This window comes from Bos mutus, chromosome X (genome assembly GCF_027580195.1).
Source record: "Bos mutus isolate GX-2022 chromosome X, NWIPB_WYAK_1.1, whole genome shotgun sequence".
NCBI classification, from domain to species: Eukaryota; Metazoa; Chordata; class Mammalia; order Artiodactyla; family Bovidae; genus Bos; species Bos mutus.
This window is the reverse complement of record NC_091646.1, coordinates 77,772,744-77,794,646: the sequence shown is the minus strand read 5'-3', so window position 1 is coordinate 77,794,646 and position 21,903 is coordinate 77,772,744. Positions and strand designations below refer to the sequence as shown.

At 53.8% G+C, this 21,903-nt stretch overlaps 3 protein-coding genes across 4 annotated transcripts in view; 1 reads left to right on the top strand and 2 right to left on the bottom strand.

The window, feature by feature from the left end:
* Positions 1-1,977, bottom strand: part of PPP1R3F (protein phosphatase 1 regulatory subunit 3F) — a 16,333-nt gene extending 14,356 nt beyond the window's left edge. Inside the window, exon 1 of one of the 2 annotated variants that reach the window (XM_070365354.1) lies at positions 575-1,977. In XM_070365354.1, coding sequence (XP_070221455.1) covers positions 575-1,563 — 989 coding nt within the window. In that variant the 5' untranslated portion in view covers positions 1,564-1,977. The remainder of the gene's footprint in view (positions 1-574) is intronic. The other variant, XM_070365353.1, reaches the window with a different exon arrangement.
* Positions 1,105-19,799, top strand: FOXP3 (forkhead box P3). The gene is made up of 14 exons (XM_070365356.1): positions 1,105-1,227; positions 4,859-4,894; positions 5,035-5,204; positions 13,237-13,468; positions 13,988-14,092; positions 14,182-14,320; positions 14,700-14,787; positions 14,858-14,962; positions 15,848-15,935; positions 16,116-16,196; positions 16,967-17,117; positions 17,794-17,870; positions 19,062-19,163; positions 19,358-19,799. Exons 3-14 carry the CDS (start codon positions 5,134-5,136, stop codon positions 19,505-19,507), a joined length of 1,389 nt encoding a protein of 462 aa, XP_070221457.1. The 5' UTR covers positions 1,105-1,227; positions 4,859-4,894; positions 5,035-5,133; the 3' UTR covers positions 19,508-19,799.
* CCDC22 (coiled-coil domain containing 22) overlaps positions 19,800-21,903 on the bottom strand; it is a 15,683-nt gene continuing 13,579 nt past the window's right edge. Inside the window, exons 14-17 of the mRNA XM_005887635.2 lie at positions 21,564-21,659; positions 21,289-21,348; positions 21,134-21,208; positions 19,800-20,704 (exon numbers count right to left, since the gene is read on the bottom strand). Coding sequence (XP_005887697.1) covers positions 20,591-20,704; positions 21,134-21,208; positions 21,289-21,348; positions 21,564-21,659 — 345 coding nt within the window. The 3' untranslated portion in view covers positions 19,800-20,590. The remainder of the gene's footprint in view (positions 20,705-21,133; positions 21,209-21,288; positions 21,349-21,563; positions 21,660-21,903) is intronic.

Genomic DNA, 21,903 nt, shown 5'->3' with positions numbered 1-21,903 from the left:
TTGCTGTTCTCGCTCCCTAAAACACCCTTGCTCCCGTCATATGTGCATAGCTATTCCTCTTTATCATTCAGAGCTCAGTTAAAACAGCACCTCCTCAGAAAGTCCTCCCTGTTCCCTTTTCTACAACCCCCCCGTATCTGTACATAACTCTTTACCAGCATCCAGGATTCACTCCCTCAAAGGCCCTCCCCAAACATCCTGCCTAAAGCAGCTATTCCCTCCCAAACTATCCCCTTACTCTATTTTACTTTTCTCTCAGCAGTTAATCTTATCCTATGTATCTTATATACCTGTGGGTTTTTTTCAAACCATGCTTATAAAAGCTTGTATGAACCTTGAGGGCAGGGAAGATGTCTGTCTTGTTCAGGGCTTTACAGTGGACCTCAATAAATCAATGAAACCCCAGTAATTAAAACACGGCCTAGCACATGTTTGGTCTCCATTACTCTTTGACTAACTGACTGAACGTGCCCTCCTCCCTGTCCTGGACAGCAGGCCTGAGGGTTGTTGGAATGCTTGTCCTCCATCCTAAACACAGCCCTGCGTTGGCGGAGGTGGCGCTGGCAGACATTACCTGCGCCTCATCGGCTTCATGCAGCTCTTCAGCTGCCTGGCCTCAGCCTCCACGGGGCCCTGGCACTCGGGCTGTGGCTCCAGCTGCTGCTGCTGGAGCAGCCCTTCAGCATCAGTGGGTATGGGAGCGGGTGCAATCCGGAGCAGAACTGTGTAGTTGCGGCCGTGGTTGTTGGCCCAGAAAGTGCCCTCGGGGGTCTCATAGCGCACCACGAAGTCCAGGCGCGCCCCATCGCCCGCGCCCTCAGCAAAGGGCAGCTGGAAGGCAAAGCGGTCAGTGCGGCCACCGTCGTCGGGCGAGGAGGCGGACACCTGGCCAGGGCCCAGGCCAAGGCCCAGATCCAAGATGGGATCTCCTGCTCCTGGTCCTCCCGCTCCTGCCCCCGGCGGGCTGCGCGGGACGTAGCGTGCTGGGTGGTCGCAGAAGGAAGCCCAGCCGTCGTGTGAGGCCCGCACGTGCACCACCTTCTCGAAAGAGCGGTTCAGCACGCGGACCAACCCTCGCAGCACTGGCGGGCGCCCCCCAGGCACCCACACCCCGGCACCCCCGGGGACCGCTCCGGGAGGCGGCAGCAGCGCCTCCAGCTCCACCATGACGCGCCCCAAGCGCTCCAGACGGCCCGGCGCGGGCGGCAGCGAAAATGTGGGCACCAGGTAAAACCCCCCGCCAGCGGGAACGGGGCACAACGGCGAGGGCTCGGGGCAAGCCTCCTCTTCCTCCTCCCCTTCATCCCCATCCTCGCCATCGTCGTCCTCAGCCCCGCCGCCGTCACCATCTTGCCCGGCCGCCGCCGCCATCTTGCCCGCCCCGGGCCCGCCCCACGGCCGGTAGCGGCGCAGCTGCGCCAGCGGCAGCCCCAGGGCCTCGTCGGCGAACAGCACCCTCCGCGGGGCCACCGCTGCCTCTACTGAGGTGCGGGGCTCGCCCGAGGCCAGCGAGGGGGGCGCGGGATGCCGCAGCGGGGGCTCCACAGGGGCCGTGCGCGCCATATTGGCGGCGGCGGCGGCACCGACGGCACCGGCAGCGGGACCGGCGGGGGCAGGGCCTGAAGGGGCGGGCAGCCAATGGGAAGGCCAGCGCGGGGGAGGGTTACGACTCACGGGGGACGTAGGCGGTGAAACGAAGACAGGTATAGCGGAGAACCAATGGGGATCCGCGCATGCGTGACGTAGGCGATGAAGTGCGTGCAGGGGAAGCACACAACCAATGGGGATGCCCGAGAGTGGGCGGTGTACGAGGCGGGATGATCGAGGAATCAATGGAGAGGCCTGGATGCGTGGGGGGTGCGGGCCCGGGATGAAGAGAGCAGACGTAGGATAGCTAATGGGGAAGTGTGAGCTGGGGTGGTTGGGAAAATGGAATGGCTACAGGCGATGGGGCAGCAGGGAGCGAACAGAAAGGCCAGAAAAGTAGGAGATCCGTAGGTTGCGTAGGTAGTGGGACGGAAGAGAGAGACAGCGAAGAGCCAATGGGGAGCCGCGCGCCGGTGATGTAAGGAAGGATGACGATAATAGCTGCAGTGAGCCAATGGAGAGTCTTGTAAGTGTGCACTACGCCTTTAAGGGGCGGTGCCAGGGCAGACGTAACCAATAAGGAGGCTAAAAAAGATGAACAGGAGGTGGTGTCAGCAGCCTCAGCGGGGAGGGGAGGGGAAGAGCCAATGGGGTGGGCGATGAAGTAGCAAGGAAGAGCTGCCAGGTAGCCAATGGGGGAGCCAGAGTGAAAGCAGTTGAGACCGCAAAGGGCAGTGCTAGAACGGGATGAACCAATGCCGAAGCCAGAAAGTGTAGAAGGACCCGGAGGCGGGACTGCAAAGAGCAGAACCAACTGGGATGTTTTAGGTGTTGTGAAGAAGATGAACAGCCAATAAGGAGGCCAGAGAAGAGGACAGTGCGTAGGCCGCCTGAGCTGTAGGGTGATCAGGCCACTGATCTGTAGAATGTAGGCAGCCCTTAGGAAGAGTACACCTCTGACGGATGAATTTCAGTTCAGTTCAGTTCAGTCGCTCAGTCGTGTCCGACTCTGCGATCCCATGAATCGCAGCACGCCAGGCCTCCCTGTCCATCACCAACTCCCAGAGTTCACTCAAACTCACGTCCATCGAGTCGGTGATGGATGAATTTACGTTCTCCTTAATCCTCTGTGACTCCCTGTTGCCCCAGGAGTGTGAATGCCCAGAGCCCCTGAGACCTAGATTGCATCCTCATGTGAAACCTAAGAAGGCACAACGGACCTCTCCTGTCGCAGTTACTGGGCCTGCTCGACCCAGCTCCGAGCCTTTCCTTGAGCTGTACCACTAGCCAAGAATGCCCCTGATTATCATCTTCAGTATTCTCCAGACTTGGCATCATTCTTGAGTGAATGGCCAAATGAGAGTCAGAGCTTTATGGGGAAGATTAGCTTTTTCTAACTCCAGCTCAGAAACACTGAGTGATGACTGTATGCATCCAGGAGTTGGTTGAGCATGTTGGCAGACATTGACTAATGTAATCACAAACCAGAGCCCTGTCTTTCTTGCCTGACTCAAACTCCACACCCCTCAGTGGCCTCAGCTCCCTTCTTTCTGTCTCGGTCTCTACTCCTACTGTTCCCTCCTCCAAGAGTACTGCTCCTTCTTGGTCATCTAATGAACTCCTCTCACTCCCCTTCCACTCTTACTTTGAAACCCTGCCTCCTGTGGGAACGGAATTGTAGCTTGTGTCCACTGAACATGACATGTTCTCCCTCCATCCTGGGAGGATTTTTCTGAACACCCACTGTATGGAAGGTTCTGACTCACAACATCCCTAGGAGAAAGGCAGTTCTCCCGGCGGGCTCCCCTCCTCAGGTCTGTGTCCAGGATAGGGTCATGGGCCAGGAACTAATATGTTTAGTTGCAAATAACAGGGAAACCCACACAAAATAATATGGGCTTAAACAAGATAGAACTTTTTTTTTTCTCACCTAAAATTTCAAGATGTTAAGTAGTCCAGGAAGTCCTTCATCTGTGTCCTGGTCTGGCCTAAGACTGTCATCCTTCAGCAAATCCTGTCAGCTCTCCATTTGCTATATTTCCCAAATATGCCCTCTCCCACTCCCTCCACTGCCAGCACCATCATCAGTCACATGGATTACTGCAGTAGCCTTTCTCTCACTGATGCCTCTGCTTCCACCCTCACTCCTACAGTCCATTCTACACTCAGCAATCAAAAGGATCCTGTTAAATCCTATGACAGTTCACATCTCTCCCCTGCTCACAACCCTCCCATGGCCTCCTGCTCATTCAGTAAAAGCCAAAGTCCTTACCATGGGCTATAAGGTCCTGTATGGTTCAATGCCCCTCCCCCCAGTCCCCTGTCTTACCTCACCTCCTACCCGTTTCTCTCACTTGCACCACTCTAACCACACGGACCTCCTTGGTATATTTTGAGCAGATCAGGCACACTCCCACATCAGGATCTTAGCACTGGCTATTTCCTCTGGAATTGCTCAGATATCATCTACATGACTCCCCCCTCACCTCCTTCAAATCTTTGTCAAAGGCCCACTTCTCTGCAGACTTTCGCCAGCCTCTCTATTTAATCCCGTCCCCTCTCCCATAGAAGCCTCCTCTGCGAGAGGATGTAGTCCAGTGCAGAGAGGTGGTGACCCTGACCTCTGCCCACTTGACCCCTTGGTCCTCGCTGTGCACGATTCCTGGCCCCCAACAGCAGCAGCATCACCCCTCACTCAGCCTTCTCCCTCCTTTTCTGGTGCTCCTCTCACAGAGTGAGAGGAAGGGTAGGGGCCCTGTGGGGAGGATGCAACCCACACCTTGGACTCTGAAAGGGAAAAAAGAGCCCCCTCTCTCAGGAGGGAACAGGTCCTGGGGCAGGGAATGGGGCCTCAGCTTCTAGAACTGACCTGGTTTACAGTTATATAGTTCAGACCTCCCAAGTCCACAAGGAGCAAGGGACATCCGTAAAGTCAGACTCCTTCCTGACAAGCCCGTTCCTCACCCCATCTCTTGCTCTTAACCACATGCCACATCTTTTAAGCTCCTGCTGTATGCAGGATCCCTGAAGGCCTCCAGCCTGAGACCTTACCCCACTTGGTGCCTCCCCTGGCTGCTCGGCACACATGGGCCATCTTTGGGTCTCAGACATATCTTACCACCTCAAATGCCTCAACCAGTGAAATTGTTTTGAACTAATGGTAGGGAGATTTGGGTTTTTTTTTTTTTTTCTTTATTGTTGTTGGCTTTTTTTTTTTTTTTTAGGTCTTTTTTCTCTATTCACTTTTTTTTTTTTTCTTGTCTTTACAAAGCCAGGCCACCAGGCCCCTCTGCACTTTTCCAGAAAGGTAAGTCTGAGTGGAGGAAAGAGGCTCTCCTTCTTTTGAAAACTTGAGAGGGAATGGGGAGAAAAAGAAGTGAAGGGGTTGGGTCTTGGACAGGAGGTTTATACCATGTGAATAAGCTCTTCCCAATTTCTGTTCCCCAGGCCTGAAGCCAATCTTGCAGACGGGTTGGAGTAGACATTGGATGGCAGAACCCTAGGCTCTGCAGGGCACTGGAGTGCTAAGGGCAGAGAGTCTCAGCCATGGCTTATCTGGAGAAGCCCGAGGGCTGCTCACACCTGTTGAAGATTGATTGGAGGGAAAGCTCACTGAGGTGAGGAAATGCAGCCACCAAGTCTTGGACAACCTGAAACCTTCAAGCCCCCCGAAGAATCTCCAAATCTCAGAACCTCCCTGTCATTGCAGCCTAGAATTTAAAACGTGAGACCATTGTGCTCAAGGAAACATGGGGGTTTCAAACTCCACCACTGATGGGACACAGGGCCCCTATTCACCAGCTCTGTGATCCCAGGCACATTGCCGGACTACCTCATGTCTCCGTTTTCCCGATATGTATAACCGCCGTGATGACAGATGGATCTCCAAGGGCTGTGGTGAGGATTGAACATGATTAGTTGTGAGAAGTGTTCAGTGCTGTGCCTGGCACATGGAAAATCTGAGATAACTATCAGCTATAGGGATGATGGTGGATATTTGGAATACTAAATCCTTAGAAACTGGGATTTGTCAGAGTAGAAAATTACAAAGGCTGAGGGCCTCAGAAGCATCAGAACATGATGTACCTGACCATGAGAAGTTTGGTGTCCCAACGGGCCTCTCCAGGCTTTGCAAGGATGGATATATTAATACTGGGGCCTGGTTGGGACCTTCCTGGTAGGGCAGCCTCTGGGTCAGAGTTCTCAGGCCCTAAGATATAATGAGGCAAGACTTTTCTCCCTTTCCTCATTCAGTGATGTTCAGTGGATTCTGGGAGTGATTCCCAGACTCTTGGATTCTGTGAATTGTGCGGGGGTAGGGAGGGACTCCCTGCATTTTTTCTCGGTAAATTAACTTCTATGCCCCTCAGTCTCAGAAGATGGGTTGCAAGAATGTCCAGAGCTCCTCATCCTTGGGCAGTAAGAGCGTGATGACCATGTAAGTTCCACTTAAGGGTAAACAGGCCTGGACCAGAGCAAGGCCTCTGGAAATGCAACCCTATTTCATTTATTTCCCTGGCATTTCCCATCCATGCATAGCCTGTAGTTCGTCTCTCCCTTTCCTCGGAGACCCTCACATATGCCTTCACTCATGGGGTGGCATCTCTACTTGCCTGAGAAGCCCCTGTGATTTATTTGAGTTCTTTTCCCTTTTTTTCTAACTCTACACAATTGTTTTAAAAACTGTGGTTTCTCATGAGCCTTGTTATCTCATTGATACCTCTCACCTCTGTAGTGAGGGGAAGAAATCATATTTTCAGATGACTCGTAAAGGGCAAAGAAAAAACCCAAAATTTCAAAATTTCCGTTTAAGTCTCATAATCAAGAAGAGAAGAAACAGAGCAAGCGAGTGAGAGAGAGAGAGAGAAGAAAAAACCTATGAGAACCCCCCCCACCCCGTGATTATCAGCGTACACACTCATCAAAAAAAAAATTGGATTATTAGAAGAGAGAGGTCTGTGGCTTCCACACCGTGGTTTTTCTTCTCGGTATAAAAGCAAAGTTGTTTTTGATATGTGACAGTTTCCCACAAGCCAAGCTGATCCTTTTCTGTCAGTCCAGTTCACCAAGGTGAGTGTCCCCACTCTCCCCCACCAGATGTGGGTACAACGGAAGAGACGACAGTGAGGTAGGCATTGAGGGGATCGGGGGCCCTTGGGGACTGTCAAGACGCACACAGCTCCTGTGGTCCTGGTCAGGTAAGGTATTATTTACAGTAATAATAGTAATAACAAACGCCAGAAGACTGATAGATAAGCACTTAATCAGTGCTGAGGCAGAGGCAGAGATAAATAAATGGATCAATGAGTGGATGGGTAAGATATTTTAAATATATCAACTGCCAATCTTTATGAATTGCAGAGCTTTGAACAACTTGAAATACTATCCAGGTAAAACTGGAAATTTCAATTACGTCTGTGGCATCTCTTCGGCTCTTCTCTCTTGATACCTCCCATACCTCTCTGTCTCATTCTTTTTATGTTTCTCTGCCCCACTCTTTTTCTGTCTTTTCCTGGAATGCACACTCTCCATCCCTCTGTCTCTCTCTGTCTCTGACCATTTCCCCTGTTGCTGTCTCCTCCATCTTGACCACACTCCGTCTGTCTCCTTTCCTCCGTCTCTCCCACCACCTTTCCTATTCACTCATCTTGCCTTCTCCCTGCCTGCCTCCCCACACCCCAAAGTCTAGCACTGAACTTTGTACAGTTGGTGGTTAATAACAGTGTGTTAAATAACGTTGAGAAGGACATTTACATTTTACAAGAATGAGCTTCAATTCTGTTTGCCCTGATCAAAAGAGGAGTTGGGTTGGGCTGAGCCCTTAACATGAACTTGTGCTCGCACCGCATGATGAGAGCCTCCTGGGGGGCACTTCACACCATTGTCAACCATGGTTTAGCTGCAGGGTCATACCCTTAGGACCTGGTGTGTGTATGTGTGTGTGGCCAGGATCCATGTCCAGTAACAGAGTAGATCATTCAGGGTCCGTGTGATTTTGTCTCTGCAGGCTTAGCAAGTGCTCACTGAGTGTTAACTGTATTTTTTTTTTAACCAAATTAGAATCATGCTATCTGGCTATCTGTTGATTTTGTTTCTGCTTTATTCAATGAATAGGAGCATTTTTGTAGGTCACTGAAAAATGTTTCAACATAAAATGATCTTTTATAACTGTCCAGACTATCTTCACTTTGGTGTGAACCACGGCTGGTTTAACCAAGTGCTGATTTTTGGACATTCAGGTTGTTTCTAGTTTTTCCCATAATCATCCCTGATTAATCCCTCGAATTCCTACAAGTCGAGTGGCTAGGGCAAAGGGTTTGTGCATTTTTAAGGTTTCTGACCTTTTCTACAAATTGTTCTCCCAAAACGTTGTCCTGTTTTATGTTCCCTCTACTTGAGCTAACCATGGGTGGGTATTATCATTTTTTAGTCCTTTCCCAACATAACAGGTAAGAAAAATATTACCATGTTGTTGAAATTTGCACCTTTTGATAATACTGTTTGTTGACCATTCATGCTTTTCCCCCCCAGTTGTCTGGTCATGTCCTTAGTCCTAATAGGGTGTTCATTATTTTAATTTATTGATGTGTCACAGCTCTTTATATAAAAGGATATTAACCTTCTCTCAGCCATACATATACAGCAAATATTCTCTCTCAATTCATCATTTGCTGAAGTTGTTTTTCTATTTCTGCTGTTTTGTGATGCTTATGATGTTTTTATATTGTCAACGAGGTTAGTCTTTTCTTCTGTGGTTACTGTCTCTGGTTTTATGCTTAGAAAGTCCTTTCCCACTTGAAAATGAGATAAATGTTCACCTGTGTTGGCTTTTCTTCTCTTTTATGGCTTCATTTTTTCCATTTACTTTAGAGGTTAAGAGTGTGGGTATTGGAGCCAAACTGTCTGGGACAAACCCAACCTCAGCCCAAGCAATCTGTGTGATTTTTAGCCAGGCATCTAACCTCTCTATACCTCCATTTCCTCATTGGTACTGTGATGGTTATAATAGTACCAACCTCAAAGGGTGGTCGCAAGGATTAAATCTCTCAGCCTTCTTAAATGCTTAGCATAGGGCCTGGCATACAATAAACCCAAGATCAATATAAGATATTATTATTTATCCCTTTAATGGATCTGGAATTTATTTTAGGGTATATGATGAGGGTGACATTTCACACTAGGCAGGGAGGGGTTGGTGGGAAAATGGACTGGTCAGTCATTAACTTTATTGTCCCCTTAATTATCCCAGAAACATTTGTTAAACAGTCTCTTTCAATGTCTCCTGGTTTGAAATGCCACGTGCCACATTCATCACAACTCCATTCCCTGTAGATGTTTTTGAGCTCAAATACATGGTCTGTATTTGAGCTTTTCCCCTTCTGTTCCCCCTCAGTGTCTCTTCTGGTGCCAGGGCCACAGCATTTTGTGATTGTTGCTCTTCACTACAATGTAGCACCCACTGAAAGCCCTGGCGCCTTGCCCTTTGTTATTCCTTTGTTATTGTGGAATAACAAAGGATCAGTTCCTCCAGCCAGAGACCAACAACTGTTCTTACTTGGAGCATCTCTTTCTCTGTCTCTCTCTGTCTCCCTCTCTCTCTTTCTCTGTCTCTTGCTGTCTCTCTTGTCTGTCTCTTTGTCTCTCCCCATCTCCCTGTTTCTGTCTCTCTTGTTCTCTGTCTTTGACGTTCTGCTCCTGTGGGTTCCTTGCTCGTCCTCACTGTCTCTCCTCTCTCATTATCTTTCTCATTCTCTTTGTTTCTCTCTCCGAGTGTCTCTCTCTGTCCCACCCCATGTCTCTCCCATCTCTCTCTGTAGCTGTTGTCCTCTGGGTCTCTCAATTTGCCTATGTCTGTTTCTGTCTCTCCTTGTCTCTCTGTATCCCGGTCTCCAGCTATTCCCCTGGATAGAAGGGCAGTATCGAATCAAAGGCCTGCAGACACCTAGCCGCTCACCCAGACACAGAGCACAAGGCCCCTGGCCCTCATCCACTCCATACCCCTCCCCTTCCCAGCATACAGAGGGGGCAGATTGAGGCCGGGAGATGGGCAGGAAGATTCCATGAAGCCCTCACAGAGACATAGTGGCAGAGCTGAGACCCGAGCTCAGATCCCGAGACTCTCAGAGGGGCCCTGGCTCTGTCTCTCTCCCCAACCGTAGGCCTCAGACTACTCCTCGGCACCCATCACAGGCACGGGGGACCCTGGGCTGCCTCCCATCTGCTGCCATTCTCCCTTCAGCCCTCTCACAAGTTGGACCCTCAGGGTCACAGTGTGGGGCCAGCCTCACAAGAGCTAGGCTGGGTGGGGTCCCAGGGCCCCATGAGTCAGGAAGCCTCATGGCCAGAGGGTGGTGATACTAGAGGGACATCAGTCGGTCTGTTTGTGAGTCTGGCTGTGGACAGGGCTCAGCCATGTCCCCAGAGTTGGCACTGGTCCCTGGGACTCTATCCTGGAGCCCCTCCAGAGAGCCTGATGGTGCACTCTCTACTGGCAAAGACCAGGGCCTTTCCTGCTCCCACCATGAGGTCCTAGCCAAAGGTGTGCTGGCCTCAACGTCCCCTTCCTTCCCTCCCACATCTCTGGCATAGTGGCTGTGAGTCTGGGAGCTTTGTCCCAGAATGGACAGGAAGACAGACCCTTCACGGGTCCATCTACTGGTCACTGACATTTCATTAAGCATTTAGTACACATTAACTTTGGAAGATGGGTACTATTATTGTCTAAATTTACATTTGAGCCTGAGGAATGTTACAGCTGGTTAGTGTCAGAGCCTGGTTCCAGGCTGGGGGAAGCAGAGGATGATTCTGACCTTCCTGCTTTCCCAGAACTTAGGAGGGAGGCCGAGGGGAGGCTTGCTGCAATTCCAGGCCTGGTAGGCAGGAGGCACTGTGAACTTAAGGAAGTTCCAGTGAATTTGGGCACCAGGGACGTAGGCCTTCACATACTGAGAAACTGAGCCCATGGACCCCACAGAGTCTGTGGGTTCGAGATTCTGGGATCGTTTGAATCTAAGAAATAATGTTCTATGATTCTAAGGTTCTGGCATCGTACCATTTGAAGACTCCGAGGGCCCCAGTCTCTGTGGGGTCTACATGGCGCTCCCCAAGCGTCAAACCTTGGGCCTCTCCATGGCCCAAGAAGGGCCAGGTCTACAGGGCCCAGGGCTCGTCATGGTGGCCAGATGGACGTCACTCACCACATCCGCCAGCACCCACATCACCCCACCTGGGCCAAACCAGCTGCAGGACGGGATGGCCAATTCTCGGAATGAAACCCGTGGGGTGGGGTACCTGCCCCCTTCTTTTCCTCCTTGGTACTGATGAAGCCCAGTGCATCCGGCCGCCATGACGTCAATGGCAGAAATATCTGGGGAAGTCGGGGGCTGTGACAGCAGGGCTCAGATGCAGACCCCGATACGAAAATACAATCTGTGTCCCAGAAACATCCTCCATGTGGCTTCTGAGAAATAGTCAGAAAGGGACGCCCCAACAGACAGTGCAGGAAGCCGGCTGCCCAGTCTGGCCCTCCAGGTACCCCACCACCAGACAGACCATATCCACGGCCCCTTTCTGAGAATGTATCTATGCTGCCCTGACTCAGGTGGTTCCAGATGTATCTGGGGAAGTGGTTTCTTATATGCTCTGGCCAAGGGTCCAGGCAACTGGAGAACCGACCACAAGCTAGCCTTGTGGACCAGGCCAGAGCGCTGGGAAACATTCATGCATCCACCAAAACCGGTATTGGTTTGCTCAGGTCTTCTGTGACAAAGTACCACAAACTAGGTGGCTTACACCACAGAAACGGTTTGTAGCACAGTTCTGGAGGCCAAAGTCCGAGATCAAGGTGTCGGCAGGGGTGGTTCCTCATAGGGGTATGAGAATCTGTTCACGCATCTTTCATAGCTTTGGATGGTTTGCTGGCAGCCTGATGTCCCTTGGCTTGTTCAAGCCTCACCGTGATCTCTGCCTGCCTTCATCCACTCATTCATTCACTCACGTCTTCAGGGTCTTCGACAGTCTCTCTGGCCCTTGTTCTGAGCCTCCACAGACCCAGGCTCTTAATTCTCAGGCAGTAATGCCCTAAGCCCCTGAAAGACTAGGGGTTTAAATACCTGGATTCTTACCCCTACTTCCTTCAGCACCATAGCTCTGACACCCACTGACAGCAAAGAAAAAAAGGAGCTACTGCCCCCTCAGAACCCTCCCTTCTACTCCCCAGGTCTGCTCTCAGCAGCTCTGTGCCCATCCCAGTGCTGTGGGGTGAGACTGGGACATGAACACACACACAGACACACACACACTTTCTGGAGAAAGTAGAGTTCTCAAGTCACCATGGGGCTGTGGGACACTGTACCTGGTTAGCCACTTCCATAGCATGGAAGTTGGACTTGGCAGTCCCTTCCAGTTCTGGCTTCCTCTCAGACTTGGATTACATGAATCTGAGAAACCAAGGCCCTGCCCATCAGAGAGTGTAAGGTTCTGGAGCCATTTAGGAGAACTTTCTGGACGGGGCTTTCTGGATAGGAAAAGGAGCAAGCATTCTGGGTAGGTCGAATAGCATGAGCAATGGCTGGGAGGCAGGCCTGCAAAGCAGAGACTAGGGTAAACTCTGGTGGGAGCCAAGTCAAGGAGCTTGTACCAGCCCTGGCTCAAGAGAATCTGTATTTCCTCTTTTCTGGTACCTGCCCTGCCAGCTCCGTGCAGGGTGGGAGCATGGAGATGATCTTAGAGATGCCCGTCTAAGCTCCAGACTTCTTCACTCAGCTCCTACCCGGCCTTGCCACTTGCACATCTAATGCCAGACTTTCCATGTCCCTCCACACCTGGATCATGACCCCCTACCCTGCTCCCCCATGTCTCCCCCATCCCAGGTCATGTCAGCTCTGTCCCTCCAGCTGCCCAGCTAACACCCGTAAGTCACCATGACCCTCCCTCTCTCACCTCCCACATCCAAGCTGCCATCCAGTTCTCCTGACTCCACCTTCAAAACATAACTCAGCATAACTCACCACTTCTCACCATCTCCACTGCCATCAGCCTGGTCTGGACTGTTGCTTGCCTGGACTATTGTAGTAGCCTCCTCACTATTCTCCCTACTTCTGCCCTCACCTCCCTAGAGCATCCCCCTCTTACAGCAGCCAGAGGGATCTTTTGACTCCATGCCCCCCTCTTACTCCCAGATATGCCCAAGTCACTGGGGTAACAATGCTCCCAGGAGAAAATCAGAACCCAGTCCTAGCAGGGTCAGCAAAAGTTGTGTGGCTTGTACCCAGTTCTGGGAGGACAGGAGGGCGGAGGTTTGAAGTCCACCACTCAAGTGCTGAAATCTACCCTGACTGAAGCCCCCAAAACCAGCCTGAATTCCCCAGCAGGGTTGTGCCAGTGTGTGCGGGCAGGCTGTGTACTCGGTCTATGTATGTCTGCACGGGGGGTGTGCTTTGAGCCATAGTAGGCACACCTGTGTCCCTGACACCAAGTATGTGTGTACACAGGCACACACATGTGACCAGAGCTGGGGTCCCTTTGGGACAGTCCCTGGCCAGTGCCTGCTCTGACCAGAGAGGGTGTCCACATGGTTCAAACAGTTGAGTATTTCATACACGCACAGCCCAGCACACATGTAACTTCCTTCTTCTTGTGTCCCTGCAGCCTGCCCTTGAACAAGGACCCAATGCCCAACCCCAGGCCAGCCAAGCCCTTGGCCCCTTCCTTGGTACTCAGCCCATCCCCAGGAGCCTCGCCCAGCTGGAGGGCTGCATCCAAGGCCTCAGACCAGCTGGGCACCAAGAGCCCAGGGACAACTTTCCAAGGCCGGGATCTCCGAAGCGGGGCCCACACTTCCTCTTCCTCCTTGAACCCCATGCCACCATCACAGCTGCAGGTAAGGCCTAGGGTCCAGGATAGGGCAGGCAGGGTGGGGCACCTGGGCCTACAGGTGCCGACCTTTACTGTGGCACTGGGAGGGGGGGCCCAGCTGGGGCACAGGAAGTGGTTTTCTGGGTCCCAGGCAAGTCTGTGACTTATGCAGATGTCACAGGGCCAAGAAAGTCCCCACATAGCAGGTCTCAGAGATTCGAGGCTCTCACCAACCTCCCAACCCATATCTCAGGAGAGGAGACCCCATCATCGTCCCACAGGCATAGCCGTGTGTGTCTCCACCCCCATGTGACAAAGGGCTGGGGGCCCACAGAGGTAAGGTGACGGGATGGAAGCCAGCTCCGAAACTTACTAGCTGGCTTGACCTTGAAACAGTCACCCAGTCTCCCTTAGCCTCAGTTTCCACATATGTAAAATGGGGATGGTCATAGTACCCGGTAGGCAGGGTTGTAGTGAGGAGTATAGGGATTAGACATGTAGAACGAGCATAAGGATAGCATGTCACCCACCTGCCTTCCCCCAGATGCCCACAGTACCCCTTGTCATGGTGGCACCCTCCGGAGCTCGGCTGGGTCCCTCACCCCACTTGCAGGCGCTCCTCCAGGACAGGCCACACTTCGTGCACCAGGTACCAGCTCAGCATGGGTAGGGAGGGTGGAGCAGGCGGGAGAACTGGGGAGGGGACCAGGTTGAACCACAGCCCTCATGTGCCCCCAGCTCTCAACGGTGGACGCCCATGCCCGGACCCCTGTGCTGCAGGTGCGCCCACTGGACAGCCCAGCTATGATCAGCCTCCCGCCACCCACTGCTGCTACGGGGCTCTTCTCTCTCAAGGCCCGGCCCGGCCTGCCACCTGGTAACTGTACCCCACAGTTCCACAGAACCCCAGAGCCCCCAATCCTTGAACTAAAGCAGTGTGGGCTGCTGAATCACGGCCCTCGGGGGGCCAGAGGGGTCAGGTCTTATCATCTTGGAAACTCCAACCTCTCAAAAATGTCAGAATCTTAAAGACGCAGAATGTCAAAATCCCAGAACCACAGATCTTTTGCAGTTAGTCGAAATGTCAGCACAGTCTTTGAGCTGTTCTACAGAAGCTTTGGAGGTTAGGGACCACAGAGCCCCCTGGGAGTCTGGGCCTGCTAAACTCAGGGCGGGGTCGGAAGCTCAAAACAAGAGGCCTGGTCAGGGCCAAGCTTCAGAGCCTGGCACCCAGAGGTGCCCTGTCCCCCCTGCAGGAATCAACGTGGCCAGCCTGGAGTGGGTTTCCAGGGAGCCAGCACTCCTCTGCACCTTCCCAAGCCCCGGCATGCCTAGGAAAGACAGGTCAGTGCACAGGGCTGGGAAAGCTCCCTGCCCTGCCACGCCCGCCCCTGACACTCTTTGTCCCCCCTAGCACCCTTTCGACTGTGCCCCAGGGCTCCTACTCACTGCTAGCAAATGGCGTCTGCAAGTGGCCCGGATGTGAGAAGGTCTTCAAGGAGCCAGAAGACTTCCTCAAGTGAGTGAGCCGGGCCCACCAGGCCCATTCTGGTCCAGGGGTGGGGGTCAGTTTGTGGGAGGTCTGGGGGTGCAGGTTTCAGCTCACGCCTCATCCTGATAGGGAGTAAGATGAAAGAGGCAAAAGCTGAGACTGTGGGTTCAGAGCCTGACTCCATCACTCATGGGCTCTGATCTTGGGCAAATTACTTAGTTTCTCTGAGCCTCAGTTTCCTCATCTGTATAATGGGGCATCACAATAGAGGTGTGTGCTGATTGCCTCCATTTTACAGACGAAGAAATTAAGGCCAGCGAGGTTGTGTCTTGATCAAGATCACCCAGCTTCTGAGTGATAGCCAGCCTCCAGAATCCACACTCCTAACTGCTTTGCCCTGCTACCCTGTCATGCCAACACACCAGCCTGATTTTATTGATCCCTGAAGTCCCAGATCCTCACAGTGGCTGTTGCTGCTTCCTCTCAGCCCCATCACACACACACACACACATACACACTCTGTTTCTCTCTCTCTGTCTCACACCCACCCCCTTCTCCAACCATACCCAACTATCAGTGGCAACTCAGTGCATCCTGTCTTCACGACCAGGCCTTTGGACAGGCGGTCCTCTCCATCTGGAATGCCTTTCCCACTCTCACTTACCTGGCCCGCTCTCAGCTCACTACCCATCCATCATCATCTCCAGCACCCTGGCCATAGAGTAGATGCCAAGTGGCATGCATTGAAGGAATGACAGGTGTGAGAGGGAGACTGAGGTCAACAGAGGGGAGGGAGGCTGAGACTCTGAAGAGACCTTCCTCCCAGAGAGTCTGAGCCCTTTTCCCTCAGAATGTTGAGCCAGAAGGCTGGGCCCACCATGGTCACCCGCGTGGACTCTTCCCCCTACCCAGGCACTGCCAGGCAGACCATCTCCTGGATGAGAAGGGCAGGGCGCAGTGTCTGCTCCAGAGGGAGGTGGTGCAATCTCTGGAGCAACAGGTGATGTGGGGGTGTGGTAAATGGTCAGTCCACCCCATGCCAGGAGCCAAGCTCACCCAGGAAGGGGCCTGGCCTGAAGGAAGGAAGGGGGCAGGGTACTCCCAGGGAAGACCACAGCCCGGGCAAAGAAGTGGAAGAGAAAGAGCAGGTCAAGGCCTCACTCTGTGCCTGTCCTCACAGCTGGTGCTGGAGAAGGAGAAGCTGGGTGCTATGCAGGCCCATCTGGCCGGGAAGATGGCCCAAACCAAGGCTCCATCTGCGGTGAGCCACCCCAGACCCCACAGGTGGCACGGACGGCTGGGCAGTGGGAGAGGCTCCTGCAGGGTGCAGGGGACCTATCCTTGCACCCAGGTCCTGGGATCTCTGGGCCCCCGTCCCCAGCTCCAAACACATCCAGACCTGGGAATCTGTCACTTTCTGCTTACAAACTCTCTGATCTTAAGATCCCCAGACATCACGATCTTGAGTTTGCAAAGCAACAGCAAATCACCCAACACTGAACACAGACCACGTGCTGCTGGCAGAACCACCTATATAACTCACAGGGCCTGGTGCAAAATGAAATCACAGGGCTCGGATTTCAAAGTGATGATTGCAGAACATTAAACAAAGTGCCGGGCCCTGGGCACCTGCAGTGATCATATAGCCAGCCCTGGGTGTCAGGCATTGTTTCTGAGCACTTTGGTGATGTTACCTTATTTAATTCCTCATGATGCCTGTGTGAGGTATTACTATCATCTCTACTTCACAGTTGAGGAAAATTGAGGCCAGGGAGGCTTAGGTGACTTCCTCAAGGTCCCAGTTGGGTGGCAGAAGAGCCCAATTCAACCCTAGCTTGTGGCCCCATCACTGGTGCTCTACACCCATTTGTCCACACCTCCACTCTAATAAATATGGTTTGTGCTGCTTTGTCGGATTCCACATCAGAGTGGAATTGAGGACGCCCTTGCTTTTGTTAATAAAAACATTTATTTAAAACTAAAGTGGAAAGTTTAAGCCTCTGGGTCACCAGCCCCTCCCTCTTCCCCCAGGCATCATCTGACAAGGGCTCCTGCTGTATCGTAGCCACTGGCACCCCAGGCACCACCGTCCCAGCCTGGCCAGGACCCCAGGAGGCCCCCGATGGCCTGTTTGCCGTGCGGAGGCACCTCTGGGGCAGCCATGGAAACAGCACATTCCCAGGTAAGGGTGGTGCATGTCCTACACGGTGCCCCCTGACCCCTCATCTCCCTAACTGGTACAAGGTTGGGGACCACTCTCCCCTGCCACTGCCACCCAGCCTTTGGGAAATGGCAACTGCTTGCAAAAGCTTCCTCTCTGGAATTCCATGGCCTCCAAGCCCCCATTGTGGTCTCAGATGTCTAGCCCTGTCTTCCCTGGAGGTTGGGACTCACTCACTCTGAGCTTCAGCCACTCACTCTATTTGGTCATCAGGAGGGAGAGAGCTAGCTTAATAATTCCCAGGGACTCTTTGTCTCCCCACCACCAAGAAAAAGCAGGGTGACTTGCTGAGCTCCCCAATCCTCTGCCATCCACAAGGTCTGGGCTATGGGTTTAACAGGGATCAGGGCCTTTGAGTGCCCTCCTGGCCCCGCCACTTAACCAGTTACATCCCTTTGGTGTGGAAGTTACTACTTTTAAACCCTGGGAAGAATAAGCCCTATAGTGGTGGGAGCAGTGTAAAGAGGAAATGGTATCATTTACGTAGAGTGCTTAGCCAACAGTGATTGTGATCCTGGAAAGAGGTGTACACGGTGGGATTTCAGGCATGCAGACTCGACAGCTGGTGGAGAGCAGAGGGTGGAAGAGGGAGTGAGGAGTTCCCAGATGGCCCCTGATCCCTCCCCACCTCTTGCAGAGTTCTTCCACAACATGGACTACTTCAAGTTCCACAACATGCGGCCCCCTTTCACCTATGCCACCCTCATCCGCTGGGTAAGCGGGGTGCCAGGCTGAGGAGAAGGAAGAGAGGGCTGGGGTGGAGGACCTTCCCCTCACCAAACACCCTCAGGGGGCCTCCTGTGTGAACAAACCCATGCCTTAGATGTGATTCCCCATCTACACCCCAAACCCACACCTCAACTGCTATCCAAGCCATGGCAAGCCAAGAGCCGGCCCTAAATCCACCCCTTTCCTAACGACCACCTCAACCCCATGCCTAACTGCCTCCTGGGCCTATAAATAGCCCCCAAACTAATCTGATCTCTGCCCCTTCCCCTATGCCCACCTCAGGTTCACCCTAACTCCTTCCTCAGCCCTGACGTACCCTAGTCTGTCAAGACATCCCCCTGCTAGACCCCATCCCTAACCCCTTCCCACCTCACCCCATCCCAACCCCTTCATCTTAATCTCCCTAATGCCTTCCCCAAAGCTTCACCAGATCCCACATGGACCTTCATCCCAGGCCCACACCTAACCCTACACAACACCACTCATTCACCTGCCTCACCCCATCCAAACCCGGAGGCTCACTGCAGCCATGATCACCGACCCCTGACGCAATTCCATTCCTAAATCCCAGCAGATCAAATTCCCAGACCCTCAGCCTCACTCCACACCCAATCCCATCCCTGATCCTTAAATGACCACACACAGTCAAGACCTAACTACAGTCCAGACACACGAAATAACTAGGCCCATCTCTGCCTCCTGACCTAATGCTACATGTCATCCCACCCCTCGCCCCTTGACTCACCCCACCTCATCCCCAGCCTGACCCTTAACCAGTCACTTATCTGACCTCTAACTCTGCTGGGCCCTTTACTCCTTCCAAACCCTAACTGTACCCCACCCCTGGCCCTTAAACTTCCTAAACCCTGAAATCTCACCCTACCCCCATCCCAAGAGCTCCAACTCCACCCCAGAAATTTAACTTCACTCCAGCCCTGACCCTGAACCAGAAGCAACTCCAACCTCAGCCCTGATCCTTCACCTAACCCCATCCCAGCCCCACCCTCACCCCACTTCTAACCCTGTCTCTGACCCGTCACCCCTCACTATCTCCCTCCCTTCCCCTGTCCCCACAATTCCACCCAGGTCAGAGGCCAGCCCAAGGTGGGCCAGTGCCCCTGTCAGGCTGCATTTGGGGGAGCAGCTCCCCTCACCCCCACACTCCCTAACCTCCAGGCCATCCTGGAGGCTCCTGAGAAGCAGCGGACACTCAACGAGATCTATCACTGGTTTACACGCATGTTTGCCTTCTTCAGAAACCACCCAGCCACCTGGAAGGTGAGCTTCTTTGGACGGGGCAGTGGCTGGGAGGGCCTCAAATGCCACCACAGGTGGGCCTGGGAGGGGGCTTGGAGGCGTGTTGGGAAAGGGCAGGAGGTCAGTTTGGGGTGGGCACTGCTGGCATCAGTGCATGACTGCCTGATCCCCCCACCCCCTGGCCCTGGCCCGGCTGGCTGGTTCTCCTTGCACAGAATGCCATCCGCCACAACCTGAGCCTGCACAAGTGCTTCGTACGCGTGGAGAGCGAGAAGGGGGCTGTGTGGACCGTGGATGAGTTTGAGTTCCGCAAGAAGAGGAGCCAGAGGCCCAGCAGGTGTTCCAACCCCACACCTGGCCCCTGATCTCAGAGCCAAGAAGAGAAAGGAGGACAGGGGAGGGGATCGAAGTGGCTGGGGGCAGGGGTGACCAGCCCTGGACATGCCCGCAGGGACCAAGAAGTAAGGTGTGCACTGTCCTGCCAGTCAGGGACCCCACTCCCCAGCTGACCGCCCTCTTGGATCACATGCTCTGCACCAAGGATGCTCAGAGGGACCCCAGGCCCAGCCCTGCACCCACTCCCCAGCCCCCTGCGATGGGCTCTTCAGCCAAACTGAGACTTCACAGTCACACACACAGCCTGCCTCAGTCACTCTCACAGATGACCTTGGAGCTGGAAAAGGACACATAAGAGTCACAATCCTGTCCCCTGGACTCGATGCAAACCCCCAAAACATGAAGAGCCTGCCTCAGTACACTCACACCACCTCAAGTTTGCAGTCACACAGTCACACCCACACACAGTCAACCCACGTCCCCCAAAGCACATACCCCAGCCGGCTTCCAGGCCCACAGGTGCGGTGTCACATGAGGCAGGCCCTGACAACAGCACAGCAGCAGCATTGGGACCTTCAGGATGTCAGGTTCCAGAAAGCCACCCAGACGCATGCACGCAGGTCACACACGGTAACGCGTGGCTCCCGACACACATGCTTGGTCACACAGACTCTGAACTCACCAGCACGTCTCATGTGCACATGCACACCCACACAGCACCCCGAGGGGCCTCTGGAGTCCCAGGCAGACGCCCAGGGCTACACACACCAACTCACCAAATGTATCCAGCGTCTCACCTGCCACCCACCCCTCCCCCACCCTGAGCCCTGCACCCTCTTCCATGCCTCAGCTTCGACTGCAGACAGAGCCCCTCATTTATTTGAGATCCAAGACCCCAACCCCCGCCCCGTGCCCTTCACAATAAACTGAAGCCAAGCTCCCACACTCTGGATGATTGCCCCAGATAAGGGTCGGGGTGAGGTGGGCGAGGCTCTGGGGCCAAGGCTACAGCAGGAGGAACCCGATGGTAATCAGAGGGCACAGCGAGGGCCAGTGCTGCCAGCACTCCACATCCCTGCCTGAGGCCGGGGGCAGACCTCTGGTGGGGCTACTCAGGCCTCGCGGACCCGGCCCAGGAGCCCAGCGTTCTCCTGGCGAAGGGCTCGGTAGTCCTCGCGGATCTTGTCCAAGTTGCTGAGGGTCTTCTTGCCCATCTCCGTCTCAATCTAAGGCAATGTGAACCACAGCCCTTTAGCACACAGGGCCCCCTTCTCAGTTCCTGCTTGCCGCCAACACCCCACTGCAGCCACTCAGGGCCCCACTGTGCTCCTCCCACCCCCTGCCCCAATAACAGCCTGCTCTGTCCCACCACCAGGCCTTAGCAGATGTCACCCATCCACCTGAAGCATCCTTGGCTGCGTGGCAGGATCACCCAGCCCATACTTAAGCTGAAGCCTCTGCCAATGGCCCTGGAGGCAGGTATGAGGACCCTCAGGACGGAAGGCGGGGGTCAGAGCAGGCCACTGGGCGGTTCCAGGTCACACAACCAGTTACTAACGGGCAGGGCTAAGACCCCAGCCATTGGCTAGGTCTGGTCCCACAGCCTCTCTGTCCCCCGGCCTGCCTTGCTGAGCCCTCCCACCCCCTGGCCTTACCTGCTCCTCCAGGTCTCGAACCTCCCTCATGATCGTGCCTGTGTCCTCGATGGTCTGGATAAGCTGGCTGCAGTTCTGGGGACAGCAGGAGTGGAAGGCTTACACCCAAATTTGTCCCCTCCCCAGCCAGCCCCCAGGCACACTTCTCCCCTCACCTCATGCAAGGCAGCTAGATACTTGTAGGCCTTCCGAACAGCATCGTCCTTTTTGGCATCCTGATGAAACAGGGGATCTTGAAGGTGTCAGTGGGCTGTCCTGCCCCACTCCCACCCCACCCCCACCTTCCCCCAACAAGGCCACCCATTTCCACTCCTCTGACTTCACCTTCCATGGGGCAAAGCCAGGCGCAAGCATCACTGTAACTATGAGACTCACACCTGGTCCAGGCCCACCCACCCCACCCCTGCACCCAGCCCAGCCTGCCCTAAACCTTGAACACAAGTTCATCAGTCACTGCAAACGTCCGGTCCAGCTTCCCAGACAGAGAGTTGATTTCCTTCTGAAGCTCCTTCGTGTCAGACAAGATCTGGCAGAGACCAGGGTACCCGTGAGCCCATGTCTGGGACAAGCAGCCAGCCAGCTGAGGCCATTCATATTCATGCTGTCACATCTAGACAGGCTCAGGGGTGGCTGGAATGGACTATGTGGGGCTGTGCTGTGCCAAGTATGGCCAGATAGCTCTGCCTTCCATAGGGTGTAAGGTCCCTGTGTCACCCTGCAACACACATCCTGCCCTTGGGCATGTCTGCCTGCGTGACCCACCTTCCACA

Coding starts and splice junctions, on each gene's coding strand:
- FOXP3 (XM_070365356.1), top strand. CDS start 5,134: ATGGCTTATCTGGAGAAGCCCGAGGGCTGCTCACACCTGTTGAAGATT. Junction 14,788..14,857: donor GGCATGCCTAGGAAAGACAG/GTCAGTGCACAG, acceptor TGTCCCCCCTAG/CACCCTTTCGACTGTGCCCC. Junction 19,164..19,357: donor ACCACCCAGCCACCTGGAAG/GTGAGCTTCTTT, acceptor CTCCTTGCACAG/AATGCCATCCGCCACAACCT.